The sequence below is a fragment of the Caloenas nicobarica genome, chromosome 27 (assembly GCF_036013445.1).
Source record: "Caloenas nicobarica isolate bCalNic1 chromosome 27, bCalNic1.hap1, whole genome shotgun sequence".
Taxonomy (NCBI): Eukaryota; Metazoa; Chordata; class Aves; order Columbiformes; family Columbidae; genus Caloenas; species Caloenas nicobarica.
Genome location: NC_088271.1, coordinates 4,797,298 through 4,818,576, shown reverse-complemented (window position 1 = coordinate 4,818,576; position 21,279 = coordinate 4,797,298). Strand labels below are relative to the sequence as shown.

At 53.8% G+C, this 21,279-nt stretch overlaps 1 protein-coding gene and 1 pseudogene across 1 annotated transcript; both read right to left on the bottom strand.

Moving 5' to 3' along the window:
• Window positions 1-652: 652 nt before the first annotated feature.
• On the bottom strand, window positions 653-4,603 carry LOC135999294 (killer cell lectin-like receptor subfamily B member 1B allele C). Its single transcript, XM_065652863.1, is given in 8 exon segments — window positions 653-767; window positions 861-976; window positions 1,229-1,383; window positions 1,584-1,712; window positions 2,828-2,923; window positions 4,044-4,206; window positions 4,208-4,263; window positions 4,552-4,603. Coding segments are annotated over 8 exon segments (882 nt in total).
• Window positions 4,604-16,472: 11,869 nt separating this feature from the next.
• LOC135999293 (killer cell lectin-like receptor subfamily B member 1B allele B) lies at window positions 16,473-20,456 on the bottom strand (annotated as a pseudogene).
• Window positions 20,457-21,279: the final 823 nt, after the last annotated feature.

Sequence of the window (21,279 nt, the reverse complement as noted above, 5' to 3'; positions counted from 1 at the left end):
GTGTCCCCTGCGAGAGCAGTGACGTGGCTACGTGACACCAGGGCTGCTGCAAACGGCCCTTCCCAGTGCTCCCAGTCCATCCAGCCTCAGGCATCCAGCTCAGACTGCACAGCACCCTGGCGCAGTCCCGCCGAGCTGCGCAGCTCGCTCTGAGCTGGGGAAACTGTTCTGGGAGCTTTATGCTATTTTTGGAGGTCTATTCTATAGAGAGATGCTCTTATCTCCTCCCCGTCACCCCGATGTGGCAGCTGTGGCTTAGACTGGGGTTTGGGTGTTCACCCTCCTTGGGCTCTGGACCAGGCGCTGCCTCGTGGCAGTTCACTTGCTGCGTGTTTACTTTTGGAATTCTTTATTTCTTTTTAATCCTCCCCTCGGGGCAGAAAGGGATGGGTACAGTGTGCACAAGGGTGGGTGTGCACGAGGAGGCTTCTCTGCAACAGCAGGATGCTCCTTCCATCCCTCCCCGTGAGCAAACTTGCTTGTTAAAACAAACTTGTTTGTTTTACACGGAGCCAAATTAATGTCATAAGTAATTGGTGCAGACGGTTGATGTGCAATGTCAGTACCACAGCCCCCACCGAGGGCCTGATCCTGGCCCGTTCCCAAGTGTCTCTCCTGCTGTTGGCCCATCTCGTGCCCCCTCCTGCCCCGCTCAGAGCTGGGTGGCTTCTTTCTGGCAGATCCAGTGACATTCCCAGCTGCAGTATGCAGCGCTGATTGTGTTCCCCTTCAGCACCGCACAGGTTCCTTTGTGCCAATTGCTCAGCCTCAACCTGGGGGTGCAGGAAGAAGCCTGTGTCACAGCACAAGGGTCCCTGGGGTGCCCCCACCCCGACACCCATCGCATCCCAAGCGCTCACCAGCTCTGGTCCAGGCCGGAGCCGTTCAGCCAAGTCCAGCCCTTCGTGGGAGAGGTGCGGGAGAGGCCGATCCAGAAGCAGCTGCTGGGTTTCTGAAGGATTTTATTTAGGAAATCCTGTGTCGGGGGAGAGGGCAGGTGGTGACACTCATGTGTCACTGATCGTCATCCCAAAACAGGCTCCAGCCTGTCCCCACGCAGCCCCAAGCCCCACCAGTGTCCCCCACAATGACACCGGCCAGGGCTCCATGGAGGTTTGGGCACAGGGGTGGGTGCTGAGCCCAGATTTCTGGGCAAGGCTTAACGCCGCACCAGGTGCCACCAGCCCCGGGACCCGTCCCACATCGCCGATGCCATCTGTCCCTTTACCAGCTCGTCCTGGTCCCACGGCATCAGCAGCTCGGCCCCCCGACTCGCACAGTCCCCCCGGCTCTCCTTCCAAGAGCTCATCCTGTCAGCAGCCCAAAAGCACTTGGTCCCATGTGACATCCAGCCCCAGGGGCAGATCTTGCACCCCCCAGCCTCTGAAAGACAGGCAGTGCCATGTTCAGCCACCAAGAAGCCACCTTGTCCCCTGCCCATCCAAAGAAGGACAAGCGTTTAAGTCCTGCTTGCTCCCCAGCAACACGGGGATGGCCTGAGCTTCACTTGCTTCTCTAATTTGGGGGTGCTACAAGGTTTTGGGAAACCAGACAGTGTGGAGATGTGTTGTGGTTGGCATTACCTTGCAGATTTGATGAGCAAAGATCTTTCCGCAGCTCTGAGCGGATCTTCTCCAGGGTGCTGTTGCCATCTCCCACGGTCCCGCTCCCGGTTTTGCAGTTTTCTGGGTTCCCTGGCTGCTGGTGCAGAACTGCAAGGGACAGACAGAGCTGGGGAGAGGGACGGGCTCCTCCAGGCACGATACTACCGAGATCTACATGCACGTGGTCCCAATGGGCTGCAGGGAAGTGCCTGGGATGTGGCCCCCCCACCCCTGCCTGAGATGGAACACGAGATACGGAGCCATCAGCCTGACCAGCTGCAGAGAGCCCCGGGAGCCTCTGACCGCTACGGAAATGGCCTCTTGTGCACAAACGAGCTGTGCCAGCCCCATCTGTGCAGCCCAGAGGGGCCTGGCGCAAGGGTGAGGGGCTCTTCACCACCTTCTGACTACCCCTCGCAGCACAGCGTGACCACAGAACCTGCAGTGCGCACAAACAGCTCCCAGCAGATGTGTTTTGGGGTCTCTCTCTGGTTCTGGACCCCACAAGTTCAAACCATCAGCCCCAGATTGTTGCTGCTCCCAGTTCCACCCCGCAGCAGGGACAGCAGATCCCTACAAAGCCACCGGCTCAGGGCTGGTACCCAAAGTTGCTCCCACATCCTCAGAGCATCACCTGCGTTTTGCAGCTCTTGGAGCCACGAAGGGAGCTGAGCCTGATCCCTTTGCTCTTTCCTCCATACCCCTGTGCCAGAAGCTTGGCACATCCATCCCCAAAGTTCAAATCCACACCCGAGACCCTTCCCAGCACAAGATCCATTGGATCCCCTCCCCCTTTGGAGAAGGATTTCCTCACCAAGATCCACCACACATTTGAGTCTCCCTTCCACCTGCTTGCTGTGGTTCGGGGGTGCTGTGGGTCAGGGCAGCATCAGATCCCACCAGCAACATCACACCGGGCACAAAACTCATTCCAACAGGGCTCCGTGTGACCCTGAGCTCGGCCACGGGGTGTCAAATCCTGACCCTGCCACAGCTGAGAAGTTTCTAGTGGTTTTCTTCTCACTGGCCAACCAAAATAGTCAAGTCTCCTCCACCCACCAGCTCTACGAAATTCTGATAGATGCCACAGATCGTAAAAAGCAGATTGGCCTCCTACACAAGCACCTGAGCCAGCACCCCCGGAGCAGGGACCCTCTCTTTGGATGGTCCCCTCTCCGGATTGTCCTTTAGTTGTCCCCGTGCCGACAAGCGGAGCTACTCACATGAGCATCCCATTGCCACCACGGCCACCCCGAGGAGGAGATTCCCGGTCCAGCCGGCGCAGAGAGCGGCTCGGTGCCACCGGGGACAGCTCGATGCTGCAAGGGAAAGGAGTTGTTGGGAGAAAAACCTTGTCCCAGCCCCGCATCCCGCCAGACAGACCTGCAGCGCAGATTCGGGCTCTTTTCTCCCCAAAATCCCTCTGTGCTGCTGCTGGTTGTTCTAAAGCTTTGGTCTATCGTCCACGTTTCGCCACTGCCACCCTCCTCCCGATCCTACTGGCGCTGAGCAAAGATGCTCGTGATGGAGTTGCGTTGGTTTTTACCCAGATACCCAAGAATTGGGAATTTCCTGGATGTTATAAAGTCACTAGAAGTCAAGGGTAGAGCTGGACCAAGATGGCAGATAGTAAGAATATATATTAATAAGATGAATAATAGCTCCACCACGGCATTTTTTCTCGACACCAGGGGAAAACTGCAGAACCTGGATGGACCAAGCTCTGCGAGGAGACTCATCTGACCATGGTTAAACAGCCCCGTTCTCCCCGAGGAGGCCCGGAGGCCGATGTTCTCCCTGCAGAGCTCAAGGTCAGGTCGAGCGCATCCATCCTCAGCTCTTTCTTCACAAAAGGGAGGGCAGGATGCTGCTTCTGGCCAAAGCCAGAGCTCACCTTGACCAGCAAAGGTTTGGCATCTGCTTCAGAATTAAACAGCAAAGGAGGAACATTCAATTCCACCTTAACATCAGGTGGTGGGTTTTGCAGAGTCCTTTGAGATCAAAAGCGGGGTGTTTGGTGGAAATCATGGAAGTCTTGCAAAAAAGAAGACATTGTGGGAAGTTGCCTGAAGATGTCCTCACCACGCAGAGATCTCTTCCAGAGGAGGAAAGAGCAGGAATTAAATCTTTGGCTGAAGCCAAAGCAGGTGCAGGAGGAAGGCTGAGGGAGGTGTAGGGGGGACAACGTGGTGGCCGTGGGCAGAAAAGCAGCATTTTAAAAGTCCTGGTAGGACTCTGGCAACAGCGACCCCATTTCAAAGAAACCCTAAAACCATTTCAAGACAAAACTACTGAAGGAATCACAAAGAGCAGACAGGATCCTTCATCACCCACCACGGCCCCGGGCCCTTCCCTTCCTGCTTGGAGGGCAGGGGTCTCCCAACACAACCACAGCCAAAACATAAAAAATCCCCCCAAAAACCCCCCTGATGCACTTACTCTGAGGTTGAGGAAGTGAACGCATTTTCCTGCAGCCCCTTCCAGACCCGATATTCAGGTCAGCATAGACAATTCTCTCGGCCATAGCAGGAGAGGCAGGAGGATCACCAGCCGTGCCTCTGGCTCCAACGGTGCCCATCCAGCCAGCAGATAATTCAGTTTTTCTGTGGTTTTTCACTCCTCTGGTTTATCTCTACAAGTTCCTCTCCAAGCCAGAGCTCTGCGAGGACAAGCACGAGCCTCTGAACGCTCGTCAAGTGCAGCAAGATTGCAAAAAAGCACCTGCAATGCGCTGGTCAGCCCGAAAATGAAACTTTATGCAGTTTCCGCTGAATTAAGCCAGGGAAAATGTGTTTCGGTCATCAGGGGAAGTAGCGCCTGGCAATGTTAAGAAGCCTTTTCTATTCAAAGTTGAGCCGTATTCTTCTAAGGTACCAAACAAGACAATAATTTAAAAAAGCCCAAACAAACTCAAGATCCGTGGTTCAGCAAATGGGCCGTTCCAGACTTCGCTCCACACTGTCCAAATGGGTTATTTTGCACGAGAAATAAGGTGTCATGGCAAGAATTATGCAGAGACTCTGCGATCTCCCAGAATGTTCCTAGTAGGATTGTGAGAATGGGGATTTTTATGAAATACAATAAAACCAGATCCCTTCCACCCTTAACTCCTCCCTGCAGCTACTTGAAAGGTGTTTTCTTGCCTTGGTCACTGCTTCTCCCCACCCAAACCTATTCCAGCATGGTCGCTTTTACCAATTTCCCTGTAATTTCACTCTTTTTTCAGCCTGGGTTTAAAGCACATCACCATTTTGCTGCTTTGCAGAGCAAGGAGGTGACAAAAAACCCCGTGAGACTCTGGAAACAAGGGGTTGGAAACGAGCCCTTGGAGGGGAAAGATGGAAAATTGCCTCAAAAGCTCAAGAAATCAAGTTGTTTCTCCTTTGTTCCTTGTTTTCAAGTCATTTCCAAGAGACACTCAGCTGCTCCCTTTGGAAACCAGGACTGGACTAAATGGACGGCAGAGAAGGTCAAAAATGAAAACACAAACCCAAAATTATAGAAAATGTAAAGGTGTGAAATGACATTTTGACTGGTTTCTTTGGAAGATTCGCTCATCTTTTTCTGCACAGACTAAGAAATCCCATGCAAAGATTTTTCAACCCCAGTGAGAGCAAAAAACAAACTGTCAGGACCTATTGAAACATCTAAAAATTAGCTATTTATCCCTTTTTAGGGGAAAGTGGTTTCCAGACTGGGCAATGTGAGCACATGGAAGGGGCTTGATTGTGACCAGAGCAGGTAGAGAAAACCCTGGGGAGATTTATCATGAAATTTTATTTGAGAAACATCTAACACAGGAAGGGTTGCGGCTTCTCGACAAGAAACAAACACTTCAGTTTAAAGGTCTGCAAGCTTTAATGTTTTTTCTGCATCCAATCTGGCTGCACAGAGGCAAAGCAACAAAACCCAGCTCCCAGAGAGCACCTAATGCTGCAGACCTGACAGCCTCGTTAAGCTAATTGTGCTTTGTCCCTTCTGAAAAAGGGGTGGCTGTGGTTAACAGCATAAAAAGGTGCGATGAGAAAGGCAGCTCCCGCACAGCCACCGCGCTCGCAGGGGACACAGGGAGGCTTGTTCACCCACCAGGCAGGTGGGCTTTGTCCCCACCGCCCACGGCTGCTTTCAGCTGCTGCTGGGGCTCCTGCGGCAGCAGCTTCTGGGGGGCCGGCCCGTAAGCCCCCGAACACAGGAACACAAGGGCTGGTGGGGAGGAACGGTGGCTTTCAAGAAGCACTTTGAGGAACACAAGGGACACACGTGATTATCTACCATGTTTTAATTCAAAAAATTAGCAAAGAAATAGCAAGAAGGTCTGTATCAGTCACAGGTGCCACACGAGGTCCCTCCAAGTCCCAGCACAGGGACTTGGTTGTAGCTGGTTTCTTTTGGCTTTCAGGATTCGTATAAACGAGCAACTGGAGGTTGAGCCTGAGGAGCCCGAGAACAAGCAGAAGGTTCGAAGGAAACAGAAACGCTCCAAGAAAGAGGCTGAAGAAGAGCCTGGAGCAAAGGACCAAGCTGTGGAAGTGGTGCTGGATCCTGTCGCTGCGGCCTCACAGGAGGTTCTCATGGTGGAAGTCGAGAACGTGGTTCATGAAGATTTTCAGATCACAGAAGAGGGTAAAGTGAGTGAATTAATCATGCAAGCCTGGACATGTCCTGTAGAGTTCCTTGAAAGGAAGAGTTCTAACATCAGGCTCTAATTTCAGGCCTCAGAAACCTCAGTTCATCCTTCTCACGGCCACTGCATGAGGGGATTAGACGAAAAGAATTATTTTTCATTACCACAGCTCAATTCCTTAGAACTGGTCACTTCAAAACGTTGCTGAACGACAAGGTTGAGCTGTGCTTAAATCTGTGTAATATCCTCTGTCAAACTGAGTGACTTGAGTGGTCAACCTGATCATATCTTCTGGCCAAAAACCAGTTAAGTTTTGTGTGTGCAGGACCCCAGCCTGTTCCCCTTCTTGCCTTTCCTTTGGTTCTATTATCAACGGTCGTTCCTTTTATTGAGTGATGTATATGTTTGTTACTGACTGTTGGCTTAGACAAATTTGAAAAAATGACATTTAGCTATGAAACTGAGCTGTGTTTCATTTCTTTACTCTGTCGTGACAAGTAAATAACTCTATAAGGATACTCCCTTATGAATGTAAAAGTTGACTGAGCCTTTGGGGGTTTATTACCATTTTCTCAGAGAGTCTGTACTCCAGATGATGCAGGCGGGACAGCGCGTGGTCGATAACCCCATCTATCTGAGCGACATGGGGGCAGCGCTGACAGGGGCAGAGTCGCAAGAACTTCAAGACATCTTGGAAGAAACCAGTGTAAGATGAAGCTTTTAACTAAAGCTGTGGGAGCTGCATTAAAAGTTTGTTTGGTTTATGTCACGGTTTCTTTACCATCCTCAGTACGGAGGGGACTTCAATACCATGTTTGATAGGTTACTATCACTAGGTTCCTGTTGAAGGATGTAGTAAGTCATCAGTAACTTGCCTTTGTTGTGTTCACGCAAGCAGGAAAATCCTCGAGGACTGCAGTTACCAAGCATCTGTGTAAAAATACAGCATAGTGCTGTATATAGCACATAGTTTAAATAGCATGATGTTACTTTAAAAGACTCTGCTAACCACTGTGAGCTGTGGTAGTTCCTGACTCTTGTACGTTTTAATCAGAATACAAGAACTGCATCAAAAGGGTAATTAAGTATATAAAGTACAAAGATTTGTGTGTATGGAGTCAAAAGTTCCTGAGTTTATTAACTCCAAAAAATTGGCGCTTTTCAAACTTCACGTTAAGTGCAAAATGCTTTTGGAGCAGGGTAGGAATTGTTGGAGACTTCTTAAGCCAATTAGACACATGCGGTCTGTGGGACCAGATGAGATGCAGCCAAGGATGCCGAGAGGGCTTATCTGTGTCAGTCTTTTGTTGTCTCGGTCATCTTTAAAACACTGTGGTGATTGGGGAGGCTACTGGTAAGTGGAAAAAGGGAAATGCCGGGCCTGGCAGCTCCATCCCCGCGTCCCTCCACAGCTCCGGGGGCTCCATGCCCAGCACATGGAACTCGGCCGTGCTCAGCACGGCCTCTCTGAGCTCGGGGACGCTGTAATCTGGGCTCAGAAGATCCTCGGGCAGCGCGAGGGACGAGAAGTCAGGCTGGGGGACGGCTGAGCTGGTGCCACCAGGGTGCCCTGGCCTGGGGCTGCTGATGGGATCGTCCTGGGCCACCCCCAGCGCATCCAAGGAGCAGCCGAAGATCTTCAGGGCCTCTTCTAATGGCACCACCTGGGTTCCTGGCAGGGGGCCCGTGTGGTCCCCAGAAGCTGTGTGGTGGGGGGCAGCAGAGGGGCTGGGGGGGCTGGTGCTGCCCAGGGGGCTGGTGCTGCCTGGGGGTGTCCCCGCAGTGGTGGCCGTGCCGGAGATGTTGAGGGGTTCCAGTGGCCCCTCAACATGCTCGTAGGTTGTGGCGGACATCGGCAGCAGAGAGGCTGGGGCCACCAAACTCCCCTGTCCAGGGGTGTCCCCAGTGTCCCCAGGCGTGGGGCTGCTGCTGGCACCAGTCTGGCAGACCTGCACCATGGCCGCGGGGCAACCGAGGAGCTGCAGGGCCTCTTCCATCAGCTCTTCATCAGGTGTGACCAGGTTGGCTGCCAGGTCCGCAGGCTCTTGGATGGAGGAGGCAGCAGAGGGGCTGGGGGGGACATCGGTGCCCAAGGGGATGTTGCTGCCCGGGGGTGTCCCCATGGCGGTGGCCGTGCTGGAGTTGTCCATCTCTGCTGACAGCCCCTCACTGAGCTCGTGGCCGTGAATGGTTGTCGGCAACACCAAGGGAGCTGTGGCCACCACAGTCCCCTCTGCACTGGTGGCCACAGGGTCAGGAGCTGTGGGGCCGCTGCTGGACCCATCCTCGGTGACCCCCACGGCGTCCCAGGAGACATCAAAGAGTCGATGGGCCTCTCGAAGCAGCATCTCCTCAGAGACATCCTGGTGAGCTGCTGGGTCTTCCTGGGCTTGGTCTTGGTGGGCAGCAGAGGAGCTGGTGGGGAAGTTGTTGCTCCGGGGGATGTTCCTGCCCCCAGGTGCCCCCACGCTGGTGGCCGTGACGGAGCTGTATGGCTGTGCCCATTGCCCCTGGACGTGCTGGGAGCCGGGGATGGAGGTCGGCAGCACCGGAGGGGCTGGGGCCACCGCTGTGCCCTGGTGGCCGTAGGGGATGGTCCACTGGATGTGGAACACCCGGGGGTCAAACCAGCAGCCACACGGTGCTCTCTGCAGCCCTGTGTGGGGAGAGGGAGCCGTGCTGGGCTGGGGGGACCATGGGCACCCCCTGAGCCGGCCCCCATCACCGACAGCCCCCGGTTCTGCCCAGTGCTGTATGTGCCGGGGGACAGGGGTGGTGGGTGCTGGGAGTGCCCAGGGTCGGGGATGGCGAAGGGGCCGAAGGTGCCGGGGTGTCCAAGCAGACAGGGGTGCCGTACCTGCTGGTGGGGCCGGTGGGGCCGGGGGTGCCCAGGCTGTGGGGAAGGGCTGCTCCTGCCCGGGCGGTGGGCACAGCGGGGCTGAGCCTGCAAGAGAGACAGGAGCCATGGCCGGCGGTCACCTCCGCTCTTGCCCCCACGAGCGTCCCGGGCTGCAGGGCTCGGGGTGGGTCCTTACCTGGGGGGTAGAAGGTTTGGGGGAGCACAGACGGCTGCAGGAGCCGCAGAACCGGCGGGGCCCAGGGGCCACGGGCTGGGAGCCGCAGTGGTGGCTGCGCCATGGTCCCTCTGGCTGTTGGTATCTAAGGACTCTTTGGGGTGTCCCAGGAAGGAATGTTGGGGCTCCCCGTGTTCCGCCCCAGCCCAAGAGCCTCCCCAGCTGCTCCTGGGCAGGGAAAGGGTTCAGGGGGGCTGGGCTGCCCCCGGCCCCCACGGGCGGCTCCCAGGGGCTGGGGCTGCAAGTGCCTTTGGCTGGAAGCCTTGGGCCGTTCCCAGAGCTGGGACATCCTTGGCACGAGGGGGACTCGGTGGGACGAGTCCCACGCCTGCAGTGCTGGCAGGAGGGTCCGGGCTGGGCAGGAGGGGTGGGCAGGGCAGGCGAGGTGGAGCTGTCGCACGGGATGGAAGGGAGAGCTTGGATGCTGCAGCCCTTCCAGTCAGACATGATGGGGCTCAGAGCCTCTGGGGGAGGATCAGGGGAACAATTTCTTCCCCAAAGGGCTGTGGGGCATTGGAACAGGCTGCCCAGGGCAGTGCTGGAGTCACCATCCTGGAGGGGTTGGACAGACGGACATGAGGTTCTCAGGGACATGGGGCAGTGCCAGGGGTGGGTTGTGGTTGGACTCGTTGACCTTGAGGGTCCTTTCCAACCAGAATGATTCTGTGATTCATGTTGTTCCTGATCATCCTGTGATTGTTTCTGTGTGGAGTTTGATTTGCCAAGCCGGGCTGGGCGTGCAGGATCTTTGTTTCCCACACGAGGGCTCTGTCCACGTTGGCAAAGGCCGCACGTCAGGTTTTCCAGCAGAGCCCATCCTGACCCCGCCTGGCCCAGAGAGGTCGTGGCCAAACTGAGCCCCAGGCCCGGGCAGAGCTTGGTTGGTGCGGGGGCTGCCCGAGGGGTGACGGGGGAGCCGGCGCTGCCCGGGCCGGGGGCTGGTGGCGCCGGGGCTGTGGGCGCTGCCGAGGGCCGCGGCTCCGCTGGGTCCGCAGGGACCGGGGCACAAACCAGTTATTTCTCCTGGTGAGCGGTGATTCTGCTCAATACGCTGCAGCTGGTGGGGCTGTTGTGTCTGGGCCGACGTCGGAGCTTTGGCTCATTTTCTCCCCAGGCAGCTCCAGCCCTGGGACGTCTCTTCCCGGAGATCCCCGACACAACCCGGGATCCGCGCGTTTGGTTTGTGGGCACCGATCGCAGCAGATCGAGGGATCCGCCAGCCGCTCCGTGGCCTCCGGGTCACCACGTATCCAGGTTCTGATGGTCTGTCAAGACTTTGGAAGCGGTTGTTGTAAATGAACGATCTCTCGGGGAACCTCGAGATCTTAATTCAGCCAATTTGTCTGCGAAAGAGCAGAACCCAGCTAGAATGTGGTTGTACGCGGCTTTTTCAGGTCTAAGATGAGTAGGGGAAAGTTTCGTGAGCTTGTTCCTCGCCCTTAAGAGAAACAGAGGAGAAACACAAGTACAGAGTGTTTGATGTGATGCTGAGGGTCCCTGCAAGTTATTTGCCTATGTACCCTCAGAAATTGCTTTGGGCTGCACATATAATAAATAATCAGTTTTGTGGTTTGCGTTGAGTTTTGTTGTTTGCTTGGGTTTGTGGGGGGGTTGTGTCATTTTGTTGGGGGTTTTTTTTCAGGTTCCTTTTGCAGAGGCCAGTAAGAACTTTATGACATGAACCCAGATATTTGGAGCTCAATGGAGCACTTTTGTCCTGTGCTAAAAACGCATCGGCATGGGAAGGGACAAGAAAGACAGAAAGAAGAAAGACAGAAAGAATGACAAAGCAAGATAAGATGAAAAGAGCAAGGGGGAAAAGAGAGGGGGTGATGTATCCCCCTGTAAGCAGCTAAAGCAGGGGATCAACCGCAAGATCCAACACTTAATGAGCCAAATCCCACCCTGAAAGCAAAATGCATGTTATACCTTGTCCTTTATTTTTTGGGGGGGAACATCTCTGCTTTTTCATGTCACCTCCTTTCCCAGAGAGGATTTTTAATGCTGCATTTTCAGCATTCGCAGGAGCACAGAACCACATGGATCCTCTGCAAATTTGCCCCTAGAAAGACTGAACAAGCCAATTGTCATTTCTGTGGCTGGTTGCAACAGGTTTGATGTTTCCCGCATCACCAGCTCTGCTTTTCTCACCTGTGGGAGCAGCGCCAAGACCCAAAGAGCTCCTAAAAATGAAACAAACCCCAAATCAACCAGCACCCTGCAAATTGCAAGTGAGTCACATCCTTGCTCTCTGCTGCTGGTGAAAAGCAGGTAGGAAATCAAGAAATATCTAGATATACATATATTTATATTAGTATGTGCCAGCACCAGCCTGTCTCTGGCACCAGGAGGAGGAGGAACCTGCTTTCCCCAATGGGTAAAGACCTTCAGATATCTCCCTTTCTCCCCCCAAGTTGCTTCAACACCTGGAAGAAGCAGCTGTGCGTTCAGAAGCAGCTCTTTGTGGGCTGGTGCAGCCAGCGGAAGAGCAGAGCGCGAAGCGGGGGACGTGACAGCCGGGACACGACGATGGGTGTGGGGTTTTAGCTGTGACTCCAGTCACAGAACCACCACTGCTGCTGGTCTCTGAGCTCGCTTTTGCTCTGGGGGGGACAAAAAAACCCCCTAGGTCTAAATCTTAATGCCGCGAAGGCAGGGACCGGCCATGGCGCTGACCACCGTCTATGCCAAGCCAGAGGTGCCACCGCGCTCGGCTCCCGGCGCCTGCGCGAAGCTTCCCGGTGAGTGAATTTGCTGGGTGCGGTCTCAAGTTGCACCAGGGGAGGTTGAGGTTGCATCTGGGGAACAATTTCTTCTTTCTTGATGAGCTTGAGGGTGTTTTCCAACCAAAATGATTCTGTGATTTCAAGGGGAAAAAAAGCCTCAAAACATAAATCGGAGCTTAGGTGAGGTTAAGGGAAAAGGGCAAATACAGAAATGAGCTTCCAGGCTCCTCTGTCACCCCAAAAAACACTGCTTCACCGAATCATACACAGAGCATCCCAGGCTGGTTGGGGTTGAAGGGACCTCGGGAGATCATCCAGTCCAATCCACCTGCTGACACAGGGTCACCAGAGCAGATCACACAGCATTGTGTCCAGGCGGGTTTGAATGTCTCCAGCCCTGCCCATCACCTCCAGACCACACTCCCATCTCTCCCAAAGCACCCACCAACCCCTCCAGCCCCCAGTCTGCAACTGGGATGTGCCAGGCTCATCCCAGACCAGACCCTCATGGGCAGGATCAGGTCTCTTTGCCATGCGATCAGCTCTGAGTCTCTTCTCCTCTCCCAGGCTTTCATCAGGGAGATAAGCAGAAAGACCTCCGGAGCCTGGATGGGGCTGAGCATCAACCAGACGCGCGGGCAGGAGTGGAGCTGGTGGGATGGATCCACGTTACAAGAAGCCTTGTGAGTGCCCCTCACTCCAGTTCACCAGCAAGTTCCAATAACCCCATCCCAGGGGAAATATTTCCCAGCTCGATGCTCAGCACAGGCCTGGTTGCTCCCGAAATCCCCCTGGAGGCGGCAGCGACGCTCATAGGAGCAAATATAAACCAGAGCAACAGGGGCTCGGTGTCTGCAGCCCAGCTGCAAAACAGGGAGAAGAGAGGGGGAAAAAAAGCAATTAAACCCTTATTCCTATTACATACCCAAATGCAAAGTGCAAAAATGGGGAAATTTCAGCATGATTTTTGCCCCAGCTGTAATATATTTCACGCAGAGGTGCTGTCAGAGCCACAGTAACGCAGGTATATATTTATTAGCTCTGTAGGAAACAGACGTTTTTTATTTATTAGTACACACATGGGGGTGTGGGGAGGGGAAATTATTTTTTGGGGTGAGGAGAGGTTTACCAACAGTTCTACTTCCCCAACAGTTGGAAAACAAGAGGCAAACGGGTGCTACTTCAGCTGAGCTGACAGTGGTTGTACCGGTTCGGACTTTGGGGGGGAAAACACCCTAAAGAGATAAATATTGTCACTGGAAACACAGCGTCCGAGTGCACGACGCCAGGCTGATTGCCGTCCCGGTGCTCTCCATGTCTCCGGTGCAGGGTCCCGTCGAGGCAAACGCTTGTGCTGCAATACATTTTTATACATATATATATATGTAAATAAATATATATGTGTCTTCTGGCATTCAATCTCCAACCCAGCCCAGCCCAGGACATGGTTATGTTCTCCAGAAGAAGAAGGGATGTACAAGGTGTTGAAGAGAGACCTGTTGACCCATTTCTAAAGTCCAGAGTCTTCCCTTCAGAGACCGATCCAGTGGTGGAAGGGATGCTCATAGTGCAAGAGGAAATGCTAGAGTGGGAAAAAATCAACATCAGATATGTATCTTCATGTTACGCTCTCCAGGGAATCCCAAATCGACTTGGCAACAGCCGCTGACACACCGGTTCTCAGGAATTTCCCAATTACCAGCTCCTCCCAGCTGTCCATGGTGGCCAAATGTGCTCCCAGAGGAATGCATGAGCTCTGACTCCTGTTCCACTCCGCTTCATCCTCAATAAAGTAAAAGCACTTTTCCCTGTATCCAATGCCATTTTCCAGGCAGCCGGGAAGGACGCGAGAGGGGCAGGATGGACAGGACGGGCATCTCTTAACTGGAAAGAAGCAGAACACATCCTGGTGACTCAACCTGGTGGGTTTTCTCCAGGGGAGGGGAAGACTGTGGGGGTTGGCACCTCCATCCTCAGGCACTTACCCGCCAGCGCGATGATGGTGAGAAGGAACACGGCTACGACCACGGTGACCCCGATGGGGACCTTTTGATCCTTAATGCACTTAAGACTAAAACCTGGGTACAAACCACATGGAAGAGACACGAAGAGCAGCCCCAGCTCCCGCAGCTCTTGTGTTTCCCACTCGGCGCCTTTAAATACGGCCACAAAGCACATGGGGGGTACAGTGGGGTGCAGGCTCAGTTCAGGGGTGCATCCCAGTGCTTCCATCAGTCTCCAGGATTTTTAGGGCTGTCTGACCTCACTGAATCCTCTCCATCCCATCCCAACCACAAGAGATGGGCACCGTCCCCCAGACCCACCGTTTGGGCCACCCTGTGCCTCCCGCAGCTTGCAAACAGCTTTACTTCCATCATCCTCCTGCCCCCTCCCCAGCTATTTTAACCTAAATTTTAGCTGCCCACGTCACACTCAGCCCAGCCACAACCTCCCAATATCCCCACTTGACCTTGAATAGGGTTGAAGTGATGTAGCATTTTGCTGCTGTCCCAAGCACAAAATTACTCCTGCTCCAGGCTGCAGCTTGGTGAGTTTTGGAGGAAAACAGCAGGTGATGGAGGAAGAGGAGCGAAAACGCCAAGAGGAGAGAGAGATAAGAGATAAGAGATGAGAGATGAGAAATGAGATTTAAGATATAAGAGATGAGATAAGAGATAAGGGAAACCAACTTCCACTGCCTGTTCTTTTCTCCACAATAGAGAAATAACTGCAGGTCTCCCCCTCCATTCCCGCAGCCTCCAGCCAGCTGAGGGGTTTAAACCCACACAGGGATGCTCTGTGCTCCTGAACCCCAAATGTATCCCCTACCTGTAGTACTGGAGCAAGAATCCAGCAAATTGAAACAACCCGAAGCAGCTGCTGAAAGCCACCCCTTCCACGTTGCTTCCTGCGGTAAACCCCTTCTCTGATCATTATTGTTGCCGTAGGAACCTTTTCTTATCACCATTTCTGGTTTGTTTTTTCAGTTAATATTTCACATTCTCCTGTGTCTCCCAAAGGGAGATCCTGGGGGAGCAGCCACGTTCCAAACCCAGGTCAGGCTCCACCAGGACTTGCAGAATCGGGGCAAAGCTACAAGAGAGCCCAGGGCTGGACGCTGTGAGTACAGCAGGAGCAAGTGCTGTTGTTGTCTGGATGCGATTCAGCTCCGATACCGGTTCTTCTGCTGATGCGATGATTAAGGACCTTAAAAAACTTGGTTTTTTCCATGTTGTAATGCACCACTCCAAGGAATGAGGCCAGATAAGGGCATGAGCAGCAGTAATCTCAGTAAATGAGTAAAGCAGTAATTTCAGCAAATCATTGTACATTTTTACCCAGCCAGGAATTCCTCTCTCCCTAATTAACAATTAGGCTCAAGCCCAAACTTGCTTTCACCCTGCTGCAGCCCAACCTTTTTGCTTCAGGTTTTCACCTGGGCTCGTGCTCCATAATTCACCGTTTGGTCCCAGGGAGAGGCGGTGGGGGCAAATGTCTGGAAGCCTCAAATTTCAGCTCTCTCGGCTTCATCACCAACCCACTCAAAGCTTTTCAGCCAAAGGCAGCAGACAGAACTATTTATAGGCTCAACAGTGGGACGGTGATACCACATTTCCCCCACCCACATCATAGTTGCAGAAATCATCAAGAAAGGGCAAGTGGTGCTGGGGAGGGGAGGTTGGGGCTGTGGGGCTGTTAGGGACGAACCCGACCTGGCTGGTGGGTGAACAAACCTCCCCGTGTCCCCTGCGAGAGCAGTGACGTGGCTACGTGACACCAGGGCTGCTGCAAACGGCCCTTCCCAGTGCTCCCAGTCCATCCAGCCTCAGGCATCCAGCTCAGACCGCACAGCACCCTGGCGCAGTCCCGCCGAGCTGCGCAGCTCGCTCTGAGCTGGGGAAACTGTTCTGGGAGCTTTATGCTATTTTTGGAGGTTTATTCTATAGAGAGATGCTCTTATCTCCTCCCCGTCACCCCGATGTGGCAGCTGTGGCTTAGACTTGCAGCCACCCCCATGTCCATGTCCCCTGTCCCCCTCCTCGGATCAGCAAACTGGGGTTTGGGTGTTCGCCCTCCTTGGGCTCTGGACCAGGCGCTGCCTCGTGGCAGTTCACTTGCTGCGTGTTTACTTTTGGATTTCTTTATTTCTTTTTAATCCTCCCCCCGGGCAGAAAGCGATGGGTACAGTGTGCACAAGGGTGGGTGTGCACGAGGAGGCTTCTCTGCAACAGCAGGATGCTCCTTCCATCCCTCCCCGTGAGAAAACTTGCTTGTTAAAACAAACTTGTTTGTTTTACACGGAGCCAAATTAATGTCATAATTAATTGGTGCAGACGGTTGATGTGCAATGTCAGTACCGCAGCCCCCACCGAGGGCCTGATCCTGGCCCGTTCCCAAGTGTCTCTCCTGCTGTTGGCCCATCTCGTGCCCCCTCCTGCCCCGCTCAGAGCTGGGTGGCTTCTTTCTGGCAGATCCAGTGACATTCCCAGCTGCAGTATGCAGCGCTGATTGTGTTCCCCTTCAGCACCGCACAGGTTCCTTTGTGCCAATTGCTCAGCCACAACCTGGGGGTGCAGGAAGAAGCCTGTGTCACAGCACAAGGGTCCCTGGGGTGCCCCCACCCCGACACCCATCGCATCCCAAGCGCTCACCAGCTCTGGTCCAGGCGGGAGCCGTTCAGCCAAGTCCAGCCCTTCGTGGAAGAGGTGCGGGAGAGGCCGATCCAGAAGCAGCTGCTGGGCTTCTGAAGGATTTTATTTAGGAAATCCTGTGTCGGGGGAGAGGGCAGGTGGTGACACTCATGTGTCACTGATCGTCATCCCAAAACAGGCTCCAGCCTGTCCCCACGCAGCCCCGAGTCCCACCAGTGTCCCCCACAATGACACCAGCCAGGGCTCCACGGAGGTTTGGGCACAGGGGTGGGTGCTGAGCCCAGATTTCTGGGCAAGGCTTAACCCCGCACCAGGTGCCACCAGCCCTGGGACCCGTCCCACATCGCCGATGCCATCGGTCCCTTTACCAGCTCGTCCTGGTCCCACGGCATCAGCAGCTCGGCCCCCCAACTCGCACAGTCCCCCCGGCTCTCCTTCCAAGAGCTGATCCCGTCAGCAGCCCAAAAGCACTTGGACCCATGTGACGTCCAGCCCCAGGGGCAGATCTTGCACCCCCCAGCCTCTGAAAGACAGGCAGTGCCATGTTCAGCCACCAAGAAGCCACCTTGTGCCATGTTCAGCCACCAAGAAGCCACCTTGTCCCCTGCCCATCCAAAGAAGGACAAGCGTTTAAGTCCTGCTTGCTCCCCAGGAACACGGGGATGGCCTGAGCTTCACCTGCTTCTCTAATTTGGGGGTGCTACAAGGTTTTGGGAAACCAGACAGTGTGGAGATGTGTTGTGGTTGGCGTTACCTTGCAGATTTGATGAGCAAAGATCTTTCCGCAGCTCTGAGCGGATCTTCTCCAGGGCGCTGTTGCCATCTCCCACGGTCCCGCTCCCGGTTTTGCAGTTTTCTGTGTTCCCTGGCTGCTGGTGCAGAACTGCAAGGGACAGACAGAGCTGGGGAGAGGGACGGGCTCCTCCAGGCACGATACCACTGAGATCTACATGCACGTGGTCCCAATGGGCTGCAGGGAAGTGCCTGGGATGTGGCCCCCCCACCCCTGCCTGAGATGGAACACGAGATACGGAGCCATCAGCCTGACCAGCTGCAGAGAGCCCCGGGAGCCTCTGACCGCTACGGAAATGGCCTCTTGTGCACAAACGAGCTGTGCCAGCCCCATCTGTGCAGCCCAGAGGGGCCTGGTGCAAGGGTGAGGGGCTCTTCACCACCTTCTGACTACCCCTCGCAGCACAGCGCGACCACAGACACCTGCAGTGTGCACAAACAGCTCCCAGCAGATGTGTTTTGGGGTCTCTCTCTGGTTCTGGACCCCACAAGTTCAAACCATCAGCCCCAGATTGTTGCTGCTCCCAGTTCCACCCCGCAGCAGGGACAGCAGATCCCTACAAAGCCACCGGCTCAGGGCTGGTACCCAAAGTTGCTCCCACATCCTCAGAGCATCACCTGCGTTTTGCAGCTCTTGGAGCCACGAAGGGAGCTGAGCCTGATCCCTTCGCTCTTTCCTCCATACCCCTGTGCCAGAAGCTTGGCACATCCATCCCCAAAGTTCAAATCCACACCCGAGACCCTTCCCAGCACAAGATCCATTGGATCCCTTCCCCCTTTGGAGAAGGATTTCCTCACCAAGATCCACCACACATTTGAGTCTCCCTTCCACCTGCTTGCTGTGGTTCGGGGGTGCGGTGGGTCAGGGCAGCATCAGATCCCACCAGCAACATCACACCGGGCACAAAACTCATTCCAACAGGGCTCCGTGTGACCCTGAGCTCGGCCACGGGGTGTCAAATCCTGACCCTGCCACAGCTGAGAAGTTTCCAGTGGTTTTCTTCTCACTGGCCAACCAAAATAGTCAAGTCTCCTCCATCCACCAGCTCTACGAAATTCTGATAGATGCCACAGATCGTAAAAAGCAGATTGGCCTCCTACACAAGCACCTGAGCCAGCACCCCCGGAGCAGGGACCCTCTCTTTGGATGGTCCCCTCTCCGGATTGTCCTTTGGTTGTCCCCGTGCCGACAAGCGGAGCTACTCACATGAGCATCCCATTGCCACCACGGCCACCCCGAGGAGGAGATTCCCGGTCCAGCCGGCGCAGAGAGCGGCTCGGTGCCACCGGGGACAGCTCGATGCTGCAAGGGAAAGGAGTTGTTGGGAGAAAAACCTTGTCCCAGCCCCGCATCCCGCCAGACAGACCTGCAGCGCAGATTCGGGCTCTTTTCTCCCCAAAGTCCCTCTGTGCTGCTGCTGGTTGTTCTAAAGCTTTGGTCTATCGTCCACGTTTCGCCACTGCCACCCTCCTCCCGATCCTACTGGCGCTGAGCAAAGATGCTCGTGATGGAGTTGCGTTGGTTTTTACCCAGATACCCAAGAATTGGGAATTTCCTGGATGTTATAAAGTCACTAGAAGTCAAGGGTAGAGCTGGACCAAGATGGCAGATAATAAGAATATATATTAATAAGATGAATAATAGCTCCACCACGGCACTTTTTCTCCACACCAGGGGAAAACTGCAGAACCTGGATGGACCAAGCTCTGCGAGGAGACTCATCTGACCATGGTTAAACAGCCCCGTTCTCCCCGAGGAGGCCCGGAGGCCGATGTTCTCCCTGCAGAGCTCAAGGTCAGGTCAAGCGCATCCATCCTCAGCTCTTTCTTCACAAAAGGGAGGGCAGGATGCTGCTTCTGGCCAAAGCCAGAGCTCACCTTGACCAGCAAAGGTTTGGCATCTGCTTCAGAACTAAACAGCAAAGGAGGAACATTCAAGTCCACCTTAACATCAGGTGGTGGGTTTTGCAGAGTCCTTTGAGATCAAAAGCGGGGTGTTTGGTGGAAATCATGGAAGTCTTGCAAAAAAGAAGACATTGTGGGAAGTTGCCTGAAGATGTCCTCACCACGCAGAGATCTCTTCCAGAGGAGGAAAGAGCAGGAATTAAATCTTTGGCTGAAGCCAAAGCAGGTGCAGGAGGAAGGCTGAGGGAGGTGTAGGGGGGACAACGTGGTGGCCGTGGGCAGAAAAGCAGCATTTTAAAAGTCCTGGTAGGACTCCGGCAAGAGTGACTCCATTTCAAAGAAACCCTAAAACCATTTCAAGACAAAACTACTGAAGGAATCACAAAGAGCAGACGGGATCCTTCATCACCCACCATGGCCCCGGGCCCTTCCCTTCCTGCTTGGAGGGCAGGGGTCTCCCAACACAACCACAGCCAAAACATAAAAAATCCCCCCAAAAACCCCCCTGATGCACTTACTTTGAGGTTGAGGAAGTGAACGCACTTTCCTGCAGCCCCTTCCAGACCCGATATTCAGGTCAGCATAGACAATTCTCTCGGCCATAGCAGGAGAGGCAGGAGGATCACCAGCCGTGCCTCTGGCTCCAACGGTGCCCATCCAGCCAGCAGATAATTCAGTTTTTCTGTGGTTTTTCACTCCTCTGGTTTATCTCTACAAGTTCCTCTCCAAGCCAGAGCTCTGCGAGGAGAAGCACGAGCCTCTGAACACTCGTCAAGTGCAGCAAGATTGCAAAAAAGCACCTGCAATGCGCTGGTCAGCCCGAAAATGAAACTTTATGCAGTTTCCGCTGAATTAAGCCAGGGAAAATGTGTTTCGGTCATCAGGGGAAGTAGCGCCTGACAATGTTAAGAAGACTTTTCTATTCAAAGTTGAGCCGTATTCTTCTAAGGTACCAAACAAGACAATAATTTTAAAAAGGCCCAAACGAACCCAAGATCCGTGCTTCAGCAAATGGGCCGTTCCAGACTTCGCTCCACTCTGTCCAAATGGGTTATTTTGCACGAGAAATAAGGTGTCATGGCAAGAATTATGCAGAGACTCTGCGATCTCCCAGAATGTTCCTAGCAGGATTGTGAGAATGGGGATTTTTATGAAATACAATAAAACCAGATCCCTTCCACCCTTAACTCCTCCCTGCAGCTACTTGAAAGGTGTTTTCTTGCCTCGGTCACTGCTTCTCCCCACCCAAACCTATTCCAGCATCGTCGCTTTTACCAATTTCCCTGTAATTTCACTGTTTTTTCAGCCTGGGTTTAAAGCACATCACCATTTTGGTGCTTTGCAGAGCAAGGTGACAAAAAACCCCGTGAGACTCTGGAAACAAGGGGTTGGAAACGAGCCATTTGAGGGGAAAGATGGAAAATTGCCTCAAAAGCTCAAGAAATCAAGTTGTTTCTCCTTTGTTCCTTGTTTTCAAGTCATTTCCAAGAGACACTCAGCTGCTCCCTTTGGAAACCAGGACTGGACTAAATGGACGGCAGGGAAGGTCAAAAATGAAAACACAAACCCAAAATTATAGAAAATGTAAAGGTGTGAAATGACATTTTGACTGGTCTCTTTGGAAGATTCGCTCATCTTTTTCTGCACAGACTAAGAAATCCCATGCAAGGATTTTTCAACCCCAGTGAGAGCAAAAAACAAACTGTCAGGACCTATTGAAACATCCAAAAATTAGCTATTTATCCCTTTTTAGGGGAAAGTGGTTTCCAGACTGGGCAATGTGAGCACATGGAAGGGGCTTGATTGTGACCAGAGCAGGTAGAGAAAACCCTGGGGAGATTTATCATGAAATTTTATTTGAGAAACATCTAACACAGGAAGGGTTGCGGCTTCTCGACAAGA